This window comes from Cardiocondyla obscurior, linkage group LG21, assembly GCF_019399895.1.
Source record: "Cardiocondyla obscurior isolate alpha-2009 linkage group LG21, Cobs3.1, whole genome shotgun sequence".
In the NCBI taxonomy this organism is placed as follows: domain Eukaryota; kingdom Metazoa; phylum Arthropoda; class Insecta; order Hymenoptera; family Formicidae; genus Cardiocondyla; species Cardiocondyla obscurior.
In genome coordinates, this window is record NC_091884.1 from 91,259 (window position 1) to 116,353 (window position 25,095).

The 25,095-nt window shown below is 35.4% G+C and overlaps 1 protein-coding gene, 1 long non-coding RNA gene and 1 other non-coding gene across 4 annotated transcripts; 1 reads left to right on the top strand and 2 right to left on the bottom strand.

Annotated features, from left to right (window-relative positions):
- Window positions 1-25,031, top strand: LOC139110734 (orexin receptor type 2). Of its 2 annotated transcripts, none has more exons than XM_070670724.1 (7): window positions 1-392; window positions 4,096-5,189; window positions 18,619-18,766; window positions 19,302-19,520; window positions 20,203-20,362; window positions 20,481-20,593; window positions 24,751-25,031. In XM_070670724.1, exons 2-7 carry the CDS (start codon window positions 4,737-4,739, stop codon window positions 24,984-24,986), a joined length of 1,329 nt encoding a protein of 442 aa, XP_070526825.1. In that variant the 5' UTR covers window positions 1-392; window positions 4,096-4,736; the 3' UTR covers window positions 24,987-25,031. The 2 variants fall into 2 exon arrangements, 1 of the variants encoding a protein (XP_070526825.1); XR_011547040.1 differs by lacking the exon at window positions 1-392 and adding an exon at window positions 22,476-22,811 and having other exon boundaries at window positions 2,280-5,189; window positions 24,751-24,888.
- On the bottom strand, window positions 8,478-8,615 carry LOC139110862 (U11 spliceosomal RNA). The gene has a single exon (XR_011547100.1). It is a non-coding gene; the product is annotated as a U11 spliceosomal RNA (small nuclear RNA).
- Window positions 11,957-14,314, bottom strand: LOC139110736 (uncharacterized). The gene is made up of 3 exons (XR_011547041.1): window positions 13,914-14,314; window positions 13,472-13,791; window positions 11,957-13,335 (listed from the first exon to the last, which is right to left on the bottom strand). It is a non-coding gene; the product is annotated as an uncharacterized lncRNA (long non-coding RNA).
- Window positions 25,032-25,095: the final 64 nt, after the last annotated feature.

A 25,095-nucleotide genomic window follows, 5' to 3' on the forward strand; every position in this document is an offset into this window, starting at 1 on the left:
AGTGTGCAAGCGCGGCATTTGTGACCGAGACGTGCACGGAACACACCTCGCGGTCCTCGCGGCCTTGTTAAAACAGCGCACCTCAGTTTCGCAGAGTCCGCCGGCGCGTTCGCATCCTACCGCGCGGAAGATCGGCGCGGTATCTCGCCCCCGGCGCCGGGGTGTTCTCACCCTCTTCCCGAGACTCGAACAAACACCGTAACGATCCTGAGAAACCGGCGACGGCGACGGCGACGTCCCGTATCAGAATTCGCGAGAGAGCACCCGGAGGAAAACGTGGTTCGAAAATTTTGTCAAGTCGCGCGAAACTGTGCGTTGCGAGGACGTAATCCTCAATTTTTCTCTCGACATGCAAATACCATCGGCAACTTTTTCCCTCAGTAAACAAGAAGGTAATATTTTTATGTGTTTCATGATTTTCAAAGAGTGTTTGAATTTTATGTTAAAAAAAAAAAGGAATTAATTTTGGAGCGTATTAAAAAAAATTGAATCATTGGTGCGTCAATTCTTAATGAAAAATGATTATTTGCATGTTTAATTTAATGTTTGCAACGAATTGAAAATTAATATGTTAATATTATTTCCATTATATAAATCGCGTCATTAATTTGATATAGTATAATATAATAAATGTATCGTACACGATTAATGTACGCGATACAATTAGTTGCAAACATTTTTCAGATCTCATTGTATTACCAATGTTTCATATTTGTATATTATCCAACTTTATGTATTTTGCTTGTTATTATTAAGTGATTCCAAGTAGAATTAAAAAATCGTGACAAAATTACTTAAATTAAAACTATTATTTTAAGAAGCAAACGATTAAATTGAACGGATTCCATTAAAAATTTAGACGTAATTAGATAAAGAAATAAAACAAAATTAACTACAGACGATTTTCCTAACAAAATTTTTATTGTTGTATGCAAGATAGAAATTCGGGAGAATCGAACAATTCGGTGGTGTGCAGCATCTATTATTAGATTACGTTAAAAGAAAGAAACTGTATAAAATGCCAAGATAACTGCACAACACAAATTATCAGTATTAAATTGATTTATAAATGAAAAGAAGGAAAAATTCCTTATTACACCCTGCGTATTTTATGCGTGTTTTATGCACGTAAAATCTTAAGTACTGTAGGCGTATTTTTTACAACTTTGCCTCGACATTTCGTTGTGGGAAAATTTCAAAATAAGAGAGGCGAGAATACGAGTCTAGGAAGAAAATCTGTTTAAATACTCGGTTTTAAACGTATATGCGGGAAATAAGAGTCTAATTTTGCGGTGCGGCAAGGGAAGAGCATTATTGTTACGAGCCAACTGAGAAAGTAGACCTACGCAACTTTTAGCTACGGGATGGCCTTTTTACGTACCTTTACGAATAATATTAAATTTTCATTGCCCACTTTCGCAATTATATTTTCCAATGGGAAAGAGAGAGAGAAGAAAGAAAAGAGTGGGCGAAGAACGGCGAGCAAACGTTACGAGCAGTGGTCTCTCGTTCGAAGCCCGATAGATTTAACGAGATGTTTTGGCAATTGGCCCCGCGAATAAATACCACGATACGTATCGCAATGAGCGAGACGCGTGTTGCGCATAAATCAGCAACCGGGTCGGACGTTATACGAAAGCCGATGCCATGTAAGTCGACGGTTGCGTTCGTACTCGAAGCGGAAATTTATGTACGCGGCTTTCCTTCCCTGGGCATCGCGATCTAGCGCGTCTGTCAACGATTGTAAAGACCATATCACTGCGGAATAAACGGGAACGTGCGGGATGTAAGGGGGGATTTATTTCACGCGCGCCCGGTTTGTTTTACAATCGATCAGTTACGTCATTGTATAAGAGACCGTATCGTGTCCATACTGAAAGTTAAATTAATCTCCGGTAGAGATACAAAGACGCAAAATTATGTCCCGCATATTTACGCTCCAACATTCAATTTCCCGCGATATTTGCGGAATTGTACGTTTCCGCTTGCGCGATTAATGCGTATATCGATTGACTAAAGGCTGGAGTTTGCCAAAAACGAGAAAAATTGGCGAAAGGAACGGGAAAAGAATCACGTTAAAGAATACTGTTGTAAACAAATATGAGCGTTATTGGAAGCTGTCGATAAAATTAATCAACTCAAACGGGAAGTAACTCGAAAAGTACAGGGTCATTTCAATCATACCCGAGGGAGCTATGAAAGTTTTACGAGTAAACGTCTCGCTGCTTGTATCACATACGAACGACATGCGATAAAAGAAGAAAGAAAGAAAGAAAGAAAATTCCACCAGAACATTAGCACATTTTTTATCGGTTAACAGTTCCTGCAGTTAAGTAAAAAAGTAACGATACAAACTTTTCGATAAAGATAAAAATCGTACCGTTAATATCTTCATCTTTATCAATAATTAATTAAAATAAAATAAAATATAAAAAAAAAAACTTTGCCAGATGCTTTGTGGGAAATAAAATTTCTTGACAATTCAGTTACATTAATTCTACGATAGTTAATTGAGTTGAGAGCTACTAAAAAATAATTAACAAACGAAATTATTTATACTTTTAGTATAATCTTTTACGAATTATGTAGAATAATATAGTTATAAACTTTATTATCAGAGATATTTCGAATTATGGGGCAAATAAATTAATTTTAAATTAATTAATGAATTATGGTGTAAATAATTCATGAATTATGATGTAAATAAATTCTAAATTAATTCATGAATTATGATGTAAATAAATTCTAAATTAATTCATGAGATACGACTTAGAAAAATAGAACGGACCGCGTATCAGGTGTACGTGTGCACGCGAACCGTACCTTCAGACTCGTGAAATAAATTAGCTAAATCGTTTTCATCCAATAAAATAGCTCAATTAATAAAAATCGATTAAAAAGCTAATTTTAAAAAATATATTACTTAATATGAGTTTCGTTATTGGTCAAACGTGTTACATTACATGATGCACAAAATAACTGTATATTTACAGCTAGTCAACTATTTGATTAAATGTTTGTCTATTGATCAAAGTCGCCTCTAATTCTTAAAAAATAGGCAGTAAAGAAAGTGAGCTGATTTTTTATTAAAATTAGCTGGTTAACCACTACCTACCTAATCTATTTTTAAAGAATTAGAGGAAACTTTGATCAATAGAGAAACATGTTTTATTACAATTCCACAATGCACATGGCAAATATTAGCTGCTTTTAACGTGAAAATAACTTGCAAAGGAACTTGCACAGGCTTCATTTTACGTCTCTAACAGTCTAATTTAATAAAATCTAGATATCGTTAGCCTATTTTACCGTCGATGACCAAGGCTTTTAGTTGCATCACGCCAGAAAAGACCTTATTAAATTTAAACAGACGAGCAAGGTGAAAGCCGCACAATTACGAACAGACTGGAAAGATTCAATAATTCTACTCAACTAATGTATGAAATAAAATTATGAGCGGAAGTTACGGAAATATTTTAATCGATGTTGCTCGTTTGGTTTTACATTAAAAAAAACATTAGCAAATATATAATGTATAATACAGTTTTGCAACTGTATAAATTTAATAAATAATCAAACTTGTACGTTGATTCAAAAATGTTTTTATATTAATATTTCAATTCAATTATTCCCTTGATTTTTAATGAGAAAAATTATTTTACGTAAAACAATTTGTCTCGTTTATTACATTCTTATATAATTTCTGACTAATTTATAACATTATGACTAACATTGTTCCGTTCTTGTCTTTAATTATTACTTGATTCGTTGCTTGTCACGTAGACTCTATTCAAAATGGCTATTGTATCGGTCTTGATCATTGTTTGCATAATTTCACCCATTACACCACCTTAATTATATTATATTATACATATATTATATTAATTAAATTTTTGGAATCAATGTTTATTTGCATATAATATATAAAGTTGGCATAATATACAAACGCTGATCAATTTTGTGAGTTAAATGAGATGAGATAGATTTGCTCGAGTCGTATCTAAATATGACTCTCATTTAGGAATTTTATTGTGTTTATTGAAGCACGTTTAAGCGTTAATGGATCAACTAATTGACGAAAATGCAATTTGACAGGTATAACAATATGGCAGAGAGCTATTCGGATTGCGCGAGTTGGGCATCCTATGGTATCTATCTTCGGCGGCATTCTAGTTCATCGCAATGATATTAAGAATAGTTCTGAAAATCATATTCAAGCTGCGGATCTACAGAACTCGAGCCGCGCGGCGGTACGTGGGTGAAAAGTGAACGATTCAATTTCGACGACTGCGTTTTCCATCGCTGTACAAACGGAAGCCGATTACAATTGGCCTCTGAAAGGCAGAATCTTTGGCGGAATCTCTGCTTGAAAGAAACTCTACGCTCAAGTCGCCCTATACGTTCTATGAAAGAAGAAGCAACACGAGAATCGTGAATTTCAAGAAGATACCGATCGTTGCAAAAATCCTGAGCACTTAAACGTCGCTTTGTCTACGTATAAATTTTCACTGAAAAGCGCGTTCGCTTTATTTGACAGAGTGACCGAAATCAGTTCCCATAAAGGTGCTTACGTACGTTAAATTCCCGCGTGTAATTAATTCTTCCGAATTATCCGGATTTGGCGGATTCGCCGCGGCAAAATTTGTCAATTAGAAGCGGATCGTGTAATTACGCGCGGGCAAATAATCTTCTATTTGCGGTGAAAAATTATACCGAAGGCGCAGAAAAATCAAAAGATGAATCTCGCCGTGGCGATAATCGTCGCCTGGCTGGCGGCGACGTCGAGTTTGTGCAACGCTGAAGAAACGAACGACGATTATCTGCGGTACGCGGATAGCGACGATGATTTCGAGCACGCTAACGTCACGAATTGCACGAACGACTACTGTATCCCGGACGAGGCATATATCGACCTGATGGTGAAGCACATATTTCCGAAATCCTCACATTGGGTATTGATCGTCATGCACAGCATCGTCTTTGTGGTCGGCCTGATTGGCAACGCACTCGTTTGCTTGGCCGTTTATCGCAATCATTCGATGCGCACCGTGACCAATTATTTCCTCGTCAACCTAGCAGTGGCCGATTTTCTCGTTCTACTGATTTGTCTCCCACCGTCGGTTCTCTGGGACGTCACAGAGACCTGGTTCTTCGGATTAAAACTTTGCAAAGCTGTGCCCTATCTCCAGGTAAGACCCCTTATTTTGTTAAAAATTACCGAAACATACGTGATCGCATGCCGCTTATCCAACTGTTGAATTAATTCTGAATCATGCCAATAGTACAAGAGAGAATTCTTAAATATTAATTGACTTTGTATGTATCGTGTGCAAAAAAAAATCTCTCGTTCTTCTAATACTTTTACTTCGTAATTTACGACTCTCAACTAATTGATACGAAGATCTCGTTACTTCTCATAACATTAATTTCTGTAATTTAAATAAACTCGTTAAGGCTAGAGGCTAGATAATCCCCGATATCCATTCTCAGGCTAAATTGGAGAGACCCTTGCTTCGCAAATTGCCCTATGTTCGCGGGTGATCAGTTGAAATTATCCTCTTTTGGGAATATAGATTCTAGTGCGACCTATTAGGACTTACATAAATGTATAATTCTTGAATCTCTACATTATTCAATTTAATATTTCCCAAAGACGATGTGTGCATTCTGAAAGCGTGAATTCGGTAGACACGTTGATTCGTAGTACACGTGATAAGACTAGCAAAAATCAGCGGTGTTCGATATCAGCGGAGACAGCGTACCACCGTATTTATCGCAAAAATGTTTTTCTATATAACTTTTTAAGAAGGAGGGGGGGGGGAAACGCCGGATATTCCCGAAAGCATTCGCGATCTTTTGAAAATTCTCAATTCAATCGCTGCAATACGGTAGTCGAGTGTAATATATTTTGCGAGACTGATTTTCGCATTTTCTTATTTTATTCAGAGGCGTTATTATTCCATTCCATCGATTGCTGCAATTGTCACGATACCGAAGAGTAAGAAATGAAAATCTTTTTTCACAATCACATCGACATTAATCAACTTTGAATTCCATAAACGACGCTATACATATGTATAAACCAAGTGCGACTACGCTCTTCGCAATTTTTTCACCCTCATTTTTTTTTTTTTGTTTCGCAATCAAACTTGTCCCCATTCGTAAAAGATACATTTTTTTCGTTTAAGTGAAACCTAGCTCTTTTGTTACTTAAAAATACACATATATGAAAATGTGTTGCCTGTATGTGTCACGCGGGATGTAGAATGCATAAGTCTAGTCGTGTTTCTAAAAGTTCGTTTTTACACCGAGAATATATTTTGGCATCATTCCGAGACATTCTTTTAGCTGTACCCATGAATCTCGTTAAAATTTCAGCCTTTTAGCGAACTATAGTTACCACTCGAATTACGCTTGTTGCATGCACGTGTACGTGTAATTTAATCCTTATCTAAATGAAAAATTTAATCACAAAACCGAAACAAAGAATATTTTTATCTATAAGAAAATACTATTTTAACACTACGATAACTTGTAAAAATAATGAGCTAATGCAAAATATGAATTTCATAGTGAGTATAGTCTACGTTAATTGTAGCACTTTAATTGATTAACAGTTTAAATCATCAGCTTTCTATCGGTAGAACTTTGCTTGTTTACCGTAAGTTAAATTATTAATTTATGAATAAACACAAGAATCACTTAATGTGATTTCGATAAACTGTCATGTACCTATATCGTATAAATTCACAAAGCTTTATTTTCTGCTATCATGCAAGACAGATGAATCAATTTGCGTAATAAAAATTATCTTGCTCGAGTTAGATTAAGCTTAATTACCAATTACGCTATTTTGTCGAAATTGAGCTTTTTCATACGAATACGCTAATGTTAATTTGAATGCACGATTGATTCCATTTAGTAAAATGCCTCTGAAGCTATAACGACGGAATTCTTCGTCGAGACTGTGCACTCGATTTAAATTCAACGGTCAATTTTCTCGTAATATTTTACATATTAAAGCATTTGATCCTATTATTACAGAGCAGCCGATAATTAAAATCTCCGGCTTGTCACTGTCACCGTATCAAATTGCAATACAACGTAACGCATTGGTACAAAGTGAAATAAACGGATTCTTTTTACCTTTGTCATGTTTAATGAAAATATTTTTAATTACGGAACGCACTTTTTTTTTCGCAATTCGCGAATAATAATTGTAACACTGTCGCTAAGAGATTCAAAAAGTCACTTTTGAAACGGAAATATTATAGAGAGATAAAACCGAAAAATATTATGTCAAGCATTCTGTGTGTGTGTGTATATATATATATATATACGTATTAAAAGTAATCGTTTCTCAAAATGTCTTCCTAATGATTTGTATCGCTACCCTTTGTTATCTAATTGATCGACTTGACAAGTATAATGGGTTTGCATTTATTATAGCATTTGAGGGTAGCACCGTGCTAATTATGAATATGCAACAGCAGAGAATATTACCCGGATACTTAACGTGTATGAATCGATATACCGGTAGAACGTACATACATACGTCATTTTGTAACACGTTCACAAAACTACGCCACTTGTTCATAGATGAAAAGATAAACGGAATACATCGATTTCCCGTCGCTCTGCGCGTTAAAGTAACAGATTGGTGAAATAATATTTATTTATTATATTGTCGAGCTATATCATATCTTCGCTCGTATTTCAATTTAATTTCACGATCACGATGCAAGCTATTTGCATATAAATTTATATGTCATTTTTTCTAATACGCCATATCGTCATATTAATATCACGCGTACATTTTATTTGCATCTAAATTTACATGTCACATATTGTGACACATCGCATGCATATATGTATATTTTATTTACGTATATTTAGAACTACTAGTTTAATCAAAAGATTACGTTCTGTATTAAGGCATAATTAATACATAGCATGTGGGAATAAAAAAAAAAAAAAAAAAATTATTCTTATTGGAACTTTTACAAACTTATAATGACTAAATTTAATGATCGATAAACGAAAACGGAGAAATAAAAAAAACGGAATTAATAATGCAATTGAGACGCGACTTGAAAACTTTTGATAATTAAAATTCAACGAAATTTAATAGCATTTTACAAAATTTTCTCTCAACAAGTTTCAATTAACGGTATAATTTACAAATTTTTTTTTTTTTTCTATACACGCGCGCTCATGCATTTAATTTGTTTAAAATTTATGCAGCTAGCACCAAAGTTTTCGTATAAGAAATTGTAATTGTAAAATTTTATTCTCTACTGTTTCATACTCTCTGCCGTTACGTCACAAGTTGTATACTTTACAATTAACATTATATATATAATGTATACCTGATTGTATCGTATTTACGATGCTGATAATTGAGTAAAATAATCGAGAAAATAGAAATTGTGTACAAGCCCTGAATGATATCTTTTATCTTTTTAAAGAAATAAATTGGAGGCGCCGGTGCTAGTGGCAGCCAACAGCCTCGCGTTCACAAAAATTATGTACTGGGTATGTCTTGATAGCCATACCCCATCGTGCCGGCGTTAAAACCGACGCAACGCGCTATTGAAGTAGCGAGCACCCTTTTTAATCGACCCGCTCAATGCTGGTATCTTATAAACCACGCGTATCAAAAATGGAATGCGAGACAAATCTGATTCCTTTAGCCACCTATTGCACGTTCACGGAACTGTCACACAGTACACAGTATACGGTGTCTGATAATAAGTCAATTCTAGAATAATTTCCATTAATTTATATTGCATTTTTTTATCTCTTTTGCATTTTGAAAATAAAAGCAATTAAACGAGTTTTAAATATTTTTCTACGTATTTTTTTAATATTTTATATATTCTTATCGGCGAGACTGCATATAATTTTAATTATATTTTGTATACTACTGGGACAGTTATGCAATCGTATAATTATTTAATTAATCAATGTAATATAATAATATTTTATAATTATTTAACTATCAAAATTTTATTTAATAATATTTTACAAACAGTTTTCCAGAACTGTATAAGCACATGTTGTACTAATTTATTTCAATATAAGTTATACGTATACGTGCGTGTACAATTATATAATTAAATAGAACATATACTTGCATAATTAAAATGAAATATGTATAACGAATGTCGTGACAAAACTAATTTGTCTAGCGGCAAAAGTGTGGCCTACACAAAATGCAGATTATTTCTCTACGAACTTCCCTGTTGTTCGACAACTTGAAGAATGAAATTAACGTTCGATAAAATAATACGTCGATAATGTTTAGCTTGCGGATAATTTTAAGCGTGCGTTGCAACGATATTTTACGAAAATCCGTACAGCATTCGTAAAAGAATTTGCATGTTATTCTCACGCTCGATTACGAACGTCCCGATTAGACGAGTACGTGCCCGTACATGTAAATTCTATTTGTTACGTTCACTCCCGCAGAATGTGCCCGCAGAATGCATTACACCCTCCCGTGTCCAATAATATCCCGCACCCCGCATACGTCCCCAGCTACGTGTGTTTTCACATACCCGTTGCACATCCCTTTAACACAATGCCGGCGCATTATTCTCTCGGTAATCCACAAAGCGCAAAAGTAGATTAAGCGATTAAAGACTCGTGAGGAGAAACGGCATTCTTCCGTTACTACGTGGCCCCGGCAACATTTTACGACCGGTACGCGGCGCAAAGTCCATTTCGAACGAATCCGCAGCGTTCGAAAATCGACGGATGACGCTAGTTTTTCACGAAATTCTCCCGCCACCGACGTTTTGTATCGTTGCACGAAATAGACATTATATAAAATCGCGGGGCTATACATATACGTATATGATATTCATCGATAGACCGATCGTCAAAACTGTCAAAACTCCTCATGCGGCAATATAACGTTACAAAAAAAAAAAAAAAAAAAAAAAAAAAAACGCACGCGAAATTCGGAACAAACGAACTTTGAAACCATTATTCCGCCCCATAGATCGAGAATGGAAATACCGCTGACGGAAAGCAGCCGTGTTACGTTATATCGATCTGCACGTGCGTGCAATTTGCAAGCGAGCTATCGTGCGAGCAGCCAACCGGCCGATCGTTCGTGAGTAGATCGTGTTGATTAACACTATTGTAAATTATATTGGACAGTATACCCAGTAATTACGGTATAATTTTCCGGCGTTGAGAGGATCACAAATACGTCCCGCTTGATCCATTTTAATTTTTTACATAACCGCACGCACAGAAATCAAATATTTTTATCACCGATAACGCTTTGTACAGATAGCTCTACGAAATTTTCTTTTGGATCAGTTTGGTCTTGAAGACTTTTTCCCTTTTTACCTACTTGCTGTTACCGAGAGAATAAAAGATGATTTTTTTTTTATTATAAAATGCTATAAATTAAGTAGTCGACATCGTTGACGACTGCAGTTGACTTATGGATTTCGTTTGATTTAAGCACGAAAGATAATTCACCATTCATATATAAATACATATGTATGTTGGTGTTATTACAAGAAATATAAGGAAGCGTATTTTTGTCTTATCTTTCATCTAAGAATAGAAAAGCGTAAGTCGCGATAATGAGACCGTAATGCGCAAGAAACTAATTTGATGCGTTCGTGTTGCAAAGTCGTTCGCGTTGCCTGGGTTAGCTTTACGACGTTAATCTAATGTTATATTGATTTGCTTTATTGTCTATTGTTTCAAGCCCTTATCAACATTCTAGGAAGATGCCGCGCGTTAGTAGCTGTACCACTCTATCACAATCGCAATTTATTCAATTGATTTAATCCAGAGATAGTCTTTATCTTATACCGAACGACGAGAAATCAGGTGCAAATTTTTTCAAAGTATTAAAAATGAAATGCGACATTTACTATGTTAAATATTTGTCAATTGTTATCTACAACCTTTATGCCTCTACAAAATATGCACATATTTAAAATATATATATATAAATATTAATTTATTATTTTAAATATATACATTTTTTTTTTTTTTTATTTTTCTCGCGTTCCAGAGACTTGTAATTTTTATTAATGTAAATACGTTGTACATATTTTAATGTGCTCTCGTAATTGTGCGTAAAAGAACTGTTCCTACACTTGCTAACGAGTCTCGGTAAAATAATGCAGGCCATTAACGCTTTTATAGTGGACTCTACGCGTGCAGCATCAAAGCTGATAGCGACAGCGGAGGCAATCGTGGCCGACGTTGTTGTTCGATAAATTAGTTGAAGATCTATTGTTTCCGATGTATCGCGAACGTAATTATTTTCAGGGTCTTTATGCAATTTAATTAAAAAAATTATTATTATTATTATTATTAATATTATACTTTGTAAAAATTTTAGTTTTAATGAATTTTATTAAAAAAATATTAAGTCCTTCTTTCGCTAATAATTCTATAGAAATATTATGAATAAATTTTTTCTCCGATGTCATACAAACGTAGCTATTACATTACAGCTAGTTTAAAGTATGAAAAAATAATAAAAAAAAAAAAAAAAAAATAATTTGATATTAAATAATTCTAAAATCAATAACTGATTCAACGTTATATTCGTGCAATTATTCGGCATCGTTGTATAAAAGCATTTTGATAAGTTCTATGCGAAAATAATGTTTGAATGGTTTGTTACGTATTCTATGCAGGAAATATGTAACGTCGATTTTGCTATACAAAGTACAGTATTGTTTTGGCGATCGATATGCGTAATTACATTATCTTACAAGGTGTTGTCGCTCATCGTTACCTGTCTCTATTCATTACCTTCATCACGAATTCTAGATCGTGGTTTTAAAGCAGCCACATGCGCGTAAACGGTACATTTACAATACTAAAGCTTGCCAAATAATACGATCGCGTTAACACATACGACAAAGTTGAATAGATAGAAGACAAGTGTAAAATGTAATATATTGAATTTCTTTTTTAAATATCAATAACTATATAAACGTAGCAAAACTGTTTCTCTATTTTTCTTGTAGAAAATTGCTCATAGTTGCCCCTGTTTCAGTGTCAAATTGTGCCAAGCTAGTCTCTTATTATTTCAATCTACGTATACGCACTTTTCACGACTTAGAGACATGTGCAAGATTTAAATAAAATATTAAAACTAAAGAAAAAAAAAAAATAAAATAAAACATTTCTAGAGTGATTTCTACAATTGTAAACAATTTATTTCTCAAGCGTCAGGTATTATTCCACCTCGTTGTGCAATTTACGTTCAAAATCGCGTAATATAAATTTTTATTCCAACTGTGACTACTATATGTCTGTCGCGTAACCTTTTCCACATATGACGTTGACAAAACGTACGTTTATTTGCGAACGTATCTTATTCGGGAAAAATGTGACTTGTCGGATTTTTTACGAACGGTATTGATTTTGTCCCGTCCACAACAGTTTATGAACCTGATTAGTTAACTGTCAACTCTAAGGCAATAAAAGTTTAAAAATATACGCGTGGAATATATAGCGGAATAAAATTTAAAAAGTATTAGATACGTATGTAGTTTGCGAAAAATTTATTTCGCATGTGCATATTTGTTAACACGGCGGAATATAGAATGTATAAACCCGTGACGTGAAAGCAGCAAATTTATTTTCATTCGATAAGAGAGTTTAAACTAATTGTGAGACCGCGCATTAAGATTGTCGCGAATAAGCCGCTTAGCAAAACCTGTTTTCACTAGCTCCGTCGAATGACAGATTAAGTTATACGATTGCAAATTTAAAGTGTCTCTACACGTGACGCACGAAAGTGAACTGCTCTTTCATAAAATCCTTTAACAACTAATTAAATTACGAGCAATTGGAAATGAATTTCGTTGACTACAATTGTGTAAAAAAATTTGGTATACATATATCACTGTACGGAAACATAGAACGCCTGAAATTGCGGTATTTTTCACCACACGTGCTATTTGATTAATTGCGTTTTTCGCAATAAAGAATCCAAGTATTACGAATGAAAAGCGTACATATCGAATCGATGAAAATCATAATTCAACGATATTGTTCCTCACTTTTTATGGCAAGCTAATTCTAACTGAACCTAAATCTTTATCAATGTTACATTTTTATAAATTTTACAAAGAAACTTTTTATTTAAATGGGACGAGCCATGCGCACACTTAGCGTGCGCTATTTTTTAAAGAGTCTCAATTCGTGCGCGTCATAATTGAGCAACCCATGATCGACGGCGTGTTATCAGTTTAAGAGACCCGATTACAAAGTACGGAAAAAAAAGCATGCAACTCACCAATCTGCATGAGCATCAGCGGAGTTGAAGTATTCTGCCGGTGACTGTAACATAAAAAGAAATACATTAATGTAGACATGTATTATTATATTAGTTTAAAAAATTAAAAAAAAAAAAAAAAAAAAAAAAAAGTAAAAGTTGATAGTTAATAAAGATTTTATAAAAGAAATTTATGCTCACCTAAGAGTTGCTCCGCCGATGCAGGATACCCGTCCTGGGCCTGCTCCTCCTCTCAGTTGGGACGTGACGAGCCATCCTTCCGCGCACAAGTAACTCGCGAACGCGACCGGGTGAAGTTACAATCGCGATTATGACTTAATGACTCTGTCGCGCGTTATTTTTCGGCATCCCCGATAAAAAGATAGTCGTATAAAAGCGCCCGAAAACTACCGGCACTCCCGAAACGGTACCGACGAACCGACTACGATTCGTATAATTAGATATCGGCGTGCGGCACTATTTCTTTCTAAACACTGCACAGCAGCGGAGGTCCTCTTGAACTGTAACAGATAAATAAAAAAAATTACATTGTAGATATTTAATCTAATTAAATAAAATAATTAAAAAATGTTGGAAAAAATCCAAGTCATTAATTTACGAAGAAAAAAAAATTGATACTTACCCTGGGGTTGCTCCGCTGGCGCAGGATACCCTTCCTGGGCCTCCTCCTCCTCTCAGAATGTCTACGGGATGCCGGGCTGGTCCTTCGTCAATGGCAGGATGTTATCTGAAACAAAAACGATGTAGTTAGTATTCTGTTCTGTTCAAGAGTGTATTCAGGGCGTAATATTTTTGTCACCGCGCACGTGTTTTGTTTGCGGGTGACCGGACGCACATTCCAACATAAGCACGCTAGCGCCCGCCGCCCTCCCTCCTTTCTCCCCGCGCTCTCCGCGCCTACCGCCGTTGAATCCCGAACCTACGCAATGCGAAGCAGCGGCTGACTGCCGCTGGCGAACACTCGTCCCTTTTCCCCGTGCCCCTTATATGTAGTAATCCCGCCGTTACTTCAATGAAACGGGATGAAAATCTCAGCCGCGACGAAGAAGACGGGCGATGTGTCTCACGATCTATGTAACCGCGTAACGGAGAAAGCACTGTTAATAACGCTTAAGTCGCCACGGTTTGTTACGCGAATTTTATCTGGAGTTTTATTCGTAAGATCTCGATCGCGAACGTTGCAGCTTCGATGCTCTCCACGTGGCCGGCGTGTTCTTATCTTCGCAATAGAATGAATCACGTAGGCCCGTGCGAGCTCGCTATCAGGCGATCGATAGCGCGCTGTGATTGGTCGGTGCGCTAGAGGCATCCCATCACTCTCCGTAAAATCGTCGATTGTGATTAACCGACGACGTGGCTCGAACACGATCACTAATAATTGCGGATAAAATCGTGGGAAAATTGTGAAGACCTTCCCGGACATATTAAAATTAAACCGAACATTAAAATCGCCGATTTGATAGCCGACACATTAATTTTTTTTAAATAGGATAATACTTTTTAATTACAAACTTAATTGTGATCTAAATCTTTATAAATATGACGTTTTTATAAATTTCACAAAGAAACTTTTTATTTAATAATTGTTAACGAATCATTATTTAATAAAACAAATATATATTCATATTTAATAACGCACAGTTAAAATTTGTTATACTATTGAAAAATAAGCAAAAACTTTTAAGCTGTGATATTTTCTTAATAATATTACCCACCCGAAAAGTAACATTTTCAAGGAAAAAATTATTACAAGATATCTACAAAGTAGCAGATTTACTCGAATACAAAGGTGTTGAGAAAGAAAAACATCTTGAGATATTAAATATCGTTACGTCGACATGTAAAAGTGTAAAAGCAAAACAGCGGTGGTTTCGTTTGTATGAATATTTTAATTAATCGTCCAAATCATGAAATAAAAAATGGAGCTGTCAACGAATACAATTCCGCGAATGCAAGACACGTGTGCGTTACGTTGCACAACTGAAATATAAGTGGACAATGTCAACGAGCTATTACGCGATAAAATTCACGCGTGCACAATTGAAATGCTAAGAATTATTTTTAATTAAAATCGCGAGATAAATCTCTAATTTAAAATGTTTGTGAATCAATGGTAATGACGTACGTACATTAAACATAAGGGTAATTTATCAGTTACAGGCAGGATATTTAACATGCATCTTGCAAGCGTTGCAAGAGAGAATTGTGGTATCCAAGATCTATGAATTTCACCACATCAAAGGATCTGTCTAAGGCGATGTAATTATCGCTAAAGGGCAGAGAATATCGTTAGAGGATAAATGAAGACCTGAAAATGATTTTAATGATCTACAAACGGCGTATGACGCAAGAACAATTCTTGCATTTAATATCTTTGATTTCTACGAAAAAGATCACCATTTACTAGTACTTAAAAGCTCTCTTGCACTTTCATAATTTTGCAAGTTACTCGTCATGTATTTAGATATCCGTAAATAAAAAAAATAAAAAAAAAAATTACAATTTATACGAATAACTCTTGTATCACGTTCTGATAACGCAACATCTAATGTAAAACGGAAGAGTTCGAACAAGAGTAGGAAATTGCCGCGCACAGAGTTCATTCGTGCTCGCTTAGAGTGGTTATATTAATCCAATTTTGCAGTTTGAATTCACTTCAAACTTGCACCGCACTTTCGTACGTATTACGATAATGAGATCAGCGACGACGAGTAAATCAGAGACGAGCTGATGCGTGCTATGCCTATTTTGTGCTTGCTGCGCCTATTATTGGTTATCGAATCGTTTTTTTCAATGCTATCGCAAACAAGGGCGTTCAAAATATACGTTTAAAAGTAATTATAAATAGCGGATCGTAGACTTAGAGAGAGAGAGAGAGAGAAAATTTTCACTACGGTTCCTTAAGTAAATCTTTGTATTCCTACATAATTTCAATAATAAAATTTAGGTTACTCTAATATCCGAGGTACAACAAGAAAATTATTCTTTCGTGAAAATTATGTGTACTTTAGAACCGCTGGATGGTCTCGGTTGAACTCGATTTTCCTGAAAATATTATTTACGAGTAATCGCACGGTAATAATTCGCGAACTTGCTTCTGCAAATTTAAGGAAATATTCGCCATGAATTAACCGCGAGGCTCGACTACGTGGATCGATGGTTGTCGGCCGGGCGTGATCGACAACGCTCTCGTTTTACAGACGTATAATTTCGCCGCAGCATCGCACGCATCGATCTTTATGCGACGTACGTGGGCGTTATTCTTCTTCCGCGACATTTAAATTGCAGGTAAATCGAAGTTCGTGCCATCACGAACAGTGGATAATAAAGCTTTAGCGAATCGCCGACGGTGGAGTGGTTTCCCGTGGAAGAAAATGTTTAGAGGAAGAGAAAAATATGCGCGGTTAACGTATAAACTCGTGGCGTATTGCGGCGAATGTGTTATATCAAAAACGCGAAACGACTCATTTCTCGAGCGTTCAGAATTTACTCCAGGTGATATGTTACACGCAACATCTGTCTGTCTGTCTCGCGACGCGATCGACCGCAATAAATTTTTCAGAAAGACGCTTTTCGACGTTTCCAGGCGTTATCGAGAGCTTCGCTTTCGCTAATGTGTCGCGGCAAGGTTTCTATTATCGTCAAGTACTCTCTTAAAATCTCCTTGTTTACTGACTCGCGGGCGCATTGCGTCATTTAATTTTTAATTGAGATTAAAGTAAGAAAAAGTTTCGAGAAATATTTCAGAGTGCCTAACTTTAACAGGATTAGGAAGGTATTTTGAAAAAACGCAATCACATTGCCGCAAGTGTTGCATGTATTATGTACCACGTGTGCTATTGCCATTATCGTACGCTACCGTGACGGATACAGCACTTGCGAGTGTGAACGCGGTAAGTGATAGCCGCGGTTTAATTAAAACGTGCTGCATTGCCGTATACACGGTACAGTACCGAGAACGTTCACGGAATCGTCTCGTTATGTGATAGAAAAAGAAAAGATACGTCTCGTCTTTGTTAAAACGTATGTACAGTAAATAAAACATTTTGGTCACAGTTAAAACTTTTTTTTTTTATTTTTTTTTCTAAATGCCATTAATAATTTGTTATACGTATAGTTTCTTTACTGTCTTTTTCTCTCCATCAAGTATTTTTATATTTATTTCAAATATTTTTAATCTTATAAATAATAATAAGCATATTATACTATGTATAAAAATGTTATAATAATGTTGCTGTGCAAACAAAAACTTTTCTTTCATAAAGTTTCATATAAATCAATCAACTTAATACAATGATCTTCTTTACAACTAATTTTGCATAATTAGGTGAAATTTATTATAATCTGACTAATTAATGGCATTTATTTCAATTTATAGAGTTTTATATTGTCGTAAAGTAAATTTATAAAAGCATAAAGGTAGTTTGTAGATCAAACGGAAAGGTTGGAAAGAAATCGAAGTAACTGCGTATCGTAAACAGCGAAATTAAAAGAACGAAACCCAACTAAACTAAAGTATGCACGATTCTCGATAATAAGAGGCATAAACTTGAACTCAATACCAAACGAATAGACTCGTAAGGATTTGTTTTCACGTTGGTTTCTTCACTCTTTTGCCATCAAACATTTAATGCAGATATTCGATATAGGTATTATAGCCTCCAATTTAATTTTATTTTTGTTATACCCTACAAATTTTTTGCCTAAACGATATTTAATTGTGGTTTTCAATACGTAGCCGCAAAACAGCTGTAAAATTAGAACCCTCTTGTCTCTTTCTTTCTCTTTCTCTTTGAATCCCAGTTCAATTAATGTTCTCTCCAAGTTTTTAGGTTTAAGAATTAAAAAAAGATCAAAAAATAGATTAAATCGAGATTAAAGTGAATTTGCGCTGATGGAAATAGACATCGGTCTCTTTCGTAAATCAATTGACAATCCAATAGTTTCCCGTCGTTGAATAGAAAGATAGGAACAGAAACTATTAGAACGAGGAAATTAGACGCGCGTTGCTACTTGCAAAATTGCAAATGAATCGTTAATCCTTTTCTACCCTAATTTCCCTTCATTTCGCTCCTCTGTCTACCGATCACACAGGTGGCTTACAATAATCCTTTATTATGTCATAAATAAATTTACTTTTTCATTTAAACGATATCGGGGTACAACATTATTGTACATATATTAATAAATTGATTAGCTAATTATTAGGTTACGGTGGGAATCAGTTTCCACTCGGGTTGATTATTTGTTTAATTATTAAAATACTAATTGCAAGTAAGAGCTCACAGAATTGTTACATAGATAATAATAAAAGATTATTATTTTAGACAGTATCGGTGAGTGTCAGTATTTTAACTCTGACTTTCATATCGATTGATCGGTGGTACGCTATATGCTTCCCATTGAGATTCAAGTCTACAACAGGCCGAGCGAAAACTGCTATTATACTGATCTGGGTAATATCGCTACTCTTTGGTACGTATTGTCATTGTCATAAATAAATTATTTTATTGTTTAGTAATAAATATTTTGATTAATTATGAGAATCAGGATGAAAGTAATACCTTTTTATTTTTTTATTTCAAATTTATTTAACTCGTAAAAAAGTGCTACAAAGAGATAAAAAATATTGTGCCAAAAAAAAAAAAGTATATTCAATAAAGATCAAAGATCACTTCACGTAAAGTCATAGCTTTGAATATAAATTTTTCTAAAATAGAGTACAAAATATTACTTTCATACCGACCCTCATATAATTTCAACTTGCTCGTCCACGCGAAAGTCGGTGGGACGATACTAGGTTAGCCATCTCTTTGATGGAACATTTAATTAACTGTCTGTGGCTAATAAAAATGCATAATGGGTTTGAATACGTTTGAATACTCGTTATAAAACCGATATTTTGCTCGCGTCAATTTTTTTGACGGCTTCCGTAAAAAGAATGTCACTTGCAAGTGTACAAAAGTTAAGCTTTATTAATTATTCTATTTATTTATTCTGTTTTATTTAGACATTCCGGAATTACTGGTTTTGCACACGGTGCCGTCGCACAGTAAAGTGGAAACCGTATTATTTACGCAATGCATCTGTTCTTGGAGCAACGAAAGCCAAACTACCTTCACGATTGTTAAATTAATCTTTCTGTACACGATGCCGCTGCTTTTCATGAGCATGGCCTACTGGCAAATTATACGCGTTCTCTGGAGAAGTGATATTCCCGGACATACTTGTAAGCACGATTTTGATTATAATTAACAATTATATTTATCATTTATCCAATTAATTGTAAATATAAATACCTTTTTTTAATATAAAATTATTCCATTTGATTCTGTTTTTGACAACTCTTACTAAACAGGGATTTATTGTACGTATTGAAGTAATTTTTTCACTTATGCATGACCAACGGAAACATTTATCTCAAGAAATGCTTGGAAGAAATTCTCTTGCAAACGTAAATGCCGTTGCAAATAAAAAGTGATAAATAAAATTATTACCTTTTCCATTGTAGGTACATTGAAACGTTTAAAGTACAACTTTATACATATCATATCAGAGAATAAGATATTCTCGTTTCTTTTTAAAATTCAAAAAAGTTTACGGAAAGAAACATTTGCTTCGAGCATATAATAAAATATATATAATATTTGAGAGTTTCTTAAATACGTGAAAATGTATTAAAAAAAGGTAGAAAAAAATAAAAATACGCGAAGTATTATTCAGAAATTATTGATTCAATACATGTTTTACATCGATAATAACTTGTTGTTGGACATAATAATAGCTATTAAAATTTAGTTCTCATTAAATATTTAAATAGTCTAGATACTTTCGTATTAGAGCTGAAAGTTAATTTAATGTGTCTATACAAATATTTGGAACAATTGACCAATTTGCATTAATATTTGCAGTGTCTACTAGAATTTGTAATTCCACTGAAATACCATTGTCTGGATGTGGAAATCCGGAGGGTCAATTGAGATCTCGACGGAAAGCGGCGAAAATGTTAGTCGTCGTAGTTATCACATTTGCAATATGTTTTCTACCGGTCCATTTGCTCTCTATTCTAAGGTACGTTTTACGATATCTATATTCATGCTTTTTATTTCACATAATTTTAATATGGAAATTGTTTGAAAATTTATATATCACGTAATTGGTTGTAATCGATGTGAATTTATTATTTTAGGTGTACCATGAAATTACCGTCGAATCAATGGACGACCGTTATTAGCTTAATCGTCCATTGGCTTTGTTACTTCAACAGCGCGGTGAATCCTGTCATCTACAACTTTATGAGTGGTAAGAATTCACGAGATATTGACTCGCGATACTTTTAACACCTAATGACGTCCGCTGCCTAAAACATTACGTATTTTGAACGCCGTCATGTTAGAAAAGAATCTCCGATTCGGCCGAATTTATTTCCAGATATTCCGCGTATACAAACATATTATTTCGGTAATATTTCCAGATATAGGGACGTATACAAGATTACCGGAATGTCCGTGTATGTAGTGACTTCTATTAAAATGCATGACGTGTCCGAGGTGCGCAATGCTCGCCTATCACTGTCTCTGCTGCTTATTTACTGCGCAAAACTAGTCTGCTCTTCACGCTTAATTAACTTCCCGCGGTAATGGTTGCCAAAAACTTAATTTATTGATTTTTATTTTTGCAAAAAAACTCGCGGCGAGAGTAGAGACTTTATATGAACTCGCGCAAATCATAACGAATACAAACTAAGCTAAAAACATATTCTAAAGATTTTTTTTTTTTTTTTTTCTTTTACTAAGGACAAAACCATGAAAAAACGGAGAGAGAATTTTAGCAATGTTTCTAAAAATGTACTTATTAATTTCTTTTTGAAAAATAACAGTAAAAAATTGTGTAATTTCTTTCGTACAAATATGAAAAACAATATAGTTTGCCTTCTAAATCAATCGACATCTCAATACGAGGTTCTCATATTTTTGATATGCACATTCTCCAACTTATATTAATTAATTTATTAATTTTTTTAATACTTTCTTTTTTTCTTTTTATACTTTCAGCTTTAATTAATTTATTTAAATAATCCAAGATAAATAATTTATGCTCAACTCACCACTTTTCGCCATGCGTTGCGTTTCGCCATTGCCCAATGCTTCTCTTTTAGATCTTTCCCCTCTCGGTCTCCTCTCAGGTTGTCGGGATTCGTTGCACTAAATCAAACAACACAACACACGTGAATATAGTTAACCGTACTTCCAAATTTCGTATAGCGTACGCTTACATAGTGAAAACTAATTGTAAATGCAAAACCGGTACGGTCGCGAAAAGCCGCGACGTGAATAAAATGCAACAAACAAACAAATCTCGTTACCGCAAAGGGGATTTGCGAAAATTAACTAGCGGTCAATTCTCACCCGGTGCAGCGATGACCTGTTGCTCCAGCTATTTTAACATAACTCCCGCACATATAGCAAAGCTGAATATTAATTTACGTTGAGCCCTTTAGATAAATTATCGGAAATTCTATACAGCTAAAATAAAGAGCGAAATTATCCTGGGAACGTAGCTTTGATCGCGCGATATGCCCGCGAGAAAGTTCAAGATAAATTTTCCTGCGATCCAACGAATAATTGTAGGTACGGTTTAGGACCATTTCTACCAATGTGGATTAAATTTAATTATCGTTATAAAATACAATCGTTGCCTACGAATATTACAAAATTAATTATATATATATATCATTATTATACAAAACAGCTTAAAAATAAAATAAAATAATTATTTAAAAATTAACAAGTTTAATATGGTCTCGTAAAAATTGTCACGTCACTTTTTCAAATTATGTTATTAAAATATTGTATCAGGGTTTATCAGACAATTTGATTAAAATACATTAAAAGTTTTGAGAGTTATAAAATTATTAGAAGAAAAGAATAAAATAAAATAGAAAAGTAACCAGAAATTATTTTGTGCGAGAAAAATAGACGCGAGAATAGATTTAGTGGACTCTGGGCGACGGTTTGCGAATTTATGAGACGGATTAAACGTGAAACATCCTCGAGATTTAAGCGAGGTCGTCGCTGCCGTTATCCGTATCGTCGGTCGGCGAACGGAAATCGTGCTATAGAGTCTCGCTAAATCATTCCCTGCCATTCGCAGGATATCAACCGCTATATGCTCTGCTTTGCAGGTAAGTTCCGACGTGAGTTTCGCCGCAGTTTTCGGGATTGCGGTACGCCGAGCAAGGATCGAACGACGACGCTAGCAACGTGCCGTCGGCATCCGCCGCCGCCGCCGCCGTGCAGCGACGAATACACGAGAGGGTGCCGTACGAGCATACGAAATCGGCTGTTTTGACAGCACGCGATGAAACGAGTACCGTGGAAAGCGACGAAAAGTTTACACCTTGACGAGGTGCCGCCTGACGAGCAAATTCGAGCGAGTCCTGTAGCTGAAACGGCGTTTAACGGCGAAGACTAGGACGAATATGTTAATGCTCGAGCTTAGGTCGATCGTGCACTTTAGGGTGAGCTACAAAGTATGACCCTAAGTACGATGTGATATTTTCTTCTCTTATCAACGGCCTACGATCTATTGCAGGAAATATCTCACAAAGCATTATCAAAATGTCGTTGCTAAAATTTAACGCGACTGTTAGAAGAAAATAACAAGGAAATTTTAATTGACATCGCCGGCGACATTGAAATAACGTTATTTTAGAGATTTAACTGGACAGACTTATTATTTATTATATTACAGTAATCAGGACGATCACAAGAGACTGTTTAATACAATATTATTTTCTACTCGGAATGCGAATCTGACAGATTCCGTACTTCTTCGTTCCGATTATCAATGACAGAGAAACTCACTGATATCGTCGACTTGAAATTGCCGATACCGGGCGACCGTGCACATCGCGACGACAATTCTGGGGCGTGCGGCTTTTCGGAGGATTCGGTAAAACACGATACTCATTCTTAGACGACAAAAAATCGCAAATACTGGAAAAATTTGAGCGCGCAAGGCGATTTCAGCGCCTCTCGGTAACCCTTTGGTTAGGGATAAAAAATTTCACGAATGGCGAACCAATCATGATGCCAACCTTCAGAACCAGTCGGATGGTACGAAAATTATCGTCGCGTTTGCGCGTCCGGTACGAACTTGAATGCGCGGTTACGATACGTCAAAGATGTCCGTTGAAAAATTATACGTCACGACGTCATAAAAGCAATTGATAAAAATACTGATGCACATACCTTTTAACACTCGAGAACTGTCTGTCGCATCTTCGATGCACCTCGAAGGGAAAGCGACGGCGATCTCAACTTGCTTCACCTTCCTCCCGCTTGTCGTTACGGCTTACATGCAGGAAAATGTCACTGAATCGTCATTTTCGGCACAATACCGATCACATACACGTCCTCATTAGTACGAACAAACGCACGCGTACACTTAATTACTGAATGCCCGGTGCCCCAAGTTCGATCTTGAACGACAAAGACTCATCAACACTCGCGAAAAATGTCGAGCGATTTGAGTAGCTTCTACCACGTACACGTACACTGAATGGCAGGTATGGTGTTAGCCGCGGCGACAGCGTTGACTAGTGTACGTAACCTTGTCGTAGTGTGCGTCGAATCTCACACGAAGCGCGCGCGTAGATGTGTCGTGGAGAGTAGGACGTCAAGTACTGAGAGAATATCACTCCCCACCACCTCCTTCGTCGGCCGAGGAAGGGGGATGAAGAGGGAGAACGTCACGTACGCTAGCCGCCGTCGTCACATTGAACGCCATACTTGCTTGTGCACGCAGTGTTGAGAGAACATGGCGGATGGACTCGGTTCGAGAATCGCAACCGCGTGTTCGATATTGATATATCGACGCCGCTGATCGATCAATCACAGAGGTCGGTTGCCGTGGAAACAATTTATAGTACATTTATCAGAATGTATCAAAGATAAAATTAAACATGCTTAATCTACAAAATTAACAAAAAATTCTAAAATATTCTTCGTTATATAAAAATAATTATTTCATTCCTTCCGTTTTTCAAGTATTACCTTTTGATGTTTACTTAAGTTCTTTTGCAGTGATTAAATAATTTATTCATTTAAGAAAAGCTCTATAAAAGATGCTGCACATAAGTATTATTTTTTCCATAAGCCTTTTACATCATATTTCACTTTTCTCATATTTCTCTATTAACTACAGTTACATTTTCCATACTAAAACCTCATTCTGCAGCATTTAAGTTTAATATACAGAACAAAAAGAACCTTCTTAAAATGTTATTTAACATAAAAGTTTTTTAAAACCTTTCTGAACCACAAGTTTACAAATTACCTTTTTATATAGTTTTCATATTTTATGTTGCATCTTTCTTTTTTTACGTTATTACAAAGGACAATATAAAAGTTGAAATCTAAATGACAAAGAGTACACGATACACATATTTGTTGCAGGAAAGTTTCGCAAGGAATTTAGGCGTACCTTCCGATGTTCCCACAACAGCAGAACCTGCAGCCACAAACGTGGATACGTCACAAGTGCCGTGGGTCCTCTTAAATACAGATCTCAAAATCACACGAGATCGATTCAAACAACAATATTGTCCAACAATAATAATGTTCAACAGAGCACCGAGGTAATACCTCTCAGTGCCATAATTAATGTATCGCAAAATGAGAAACAAGAGTAAGCCTATTTTTCCATACTCCAAAAACCATGCCAAATGTTCTTTTTCAAATACATTCTCTGACTCCAAATTGAAACTGAGCTTTTGAACAGAATATGCAGCAGCATCCACA

Coding starts and splice junctions, on each gene's coding strand:
- LOC139110734 (XM_070670724.1), top strand. CDS start 4,737: ATGAATCTCGCCGTGGCGATAATCGTCGCCTGGCTGGCGGCGACGTCG. Junction 18,767..19,301: donor GGTAATATCGCTACTCTTTG/GTACGTATTGTC, acceptor TGTTTTATTTAG/ACATTCCGGAATTACTGGTT. Junction 19,521..20,202: donor TGATATTCCCGGACATACTT/GTAAGCACGATT, acceptor TAATATTTGCAG/TGTCTACTAGAATTTGTAAT.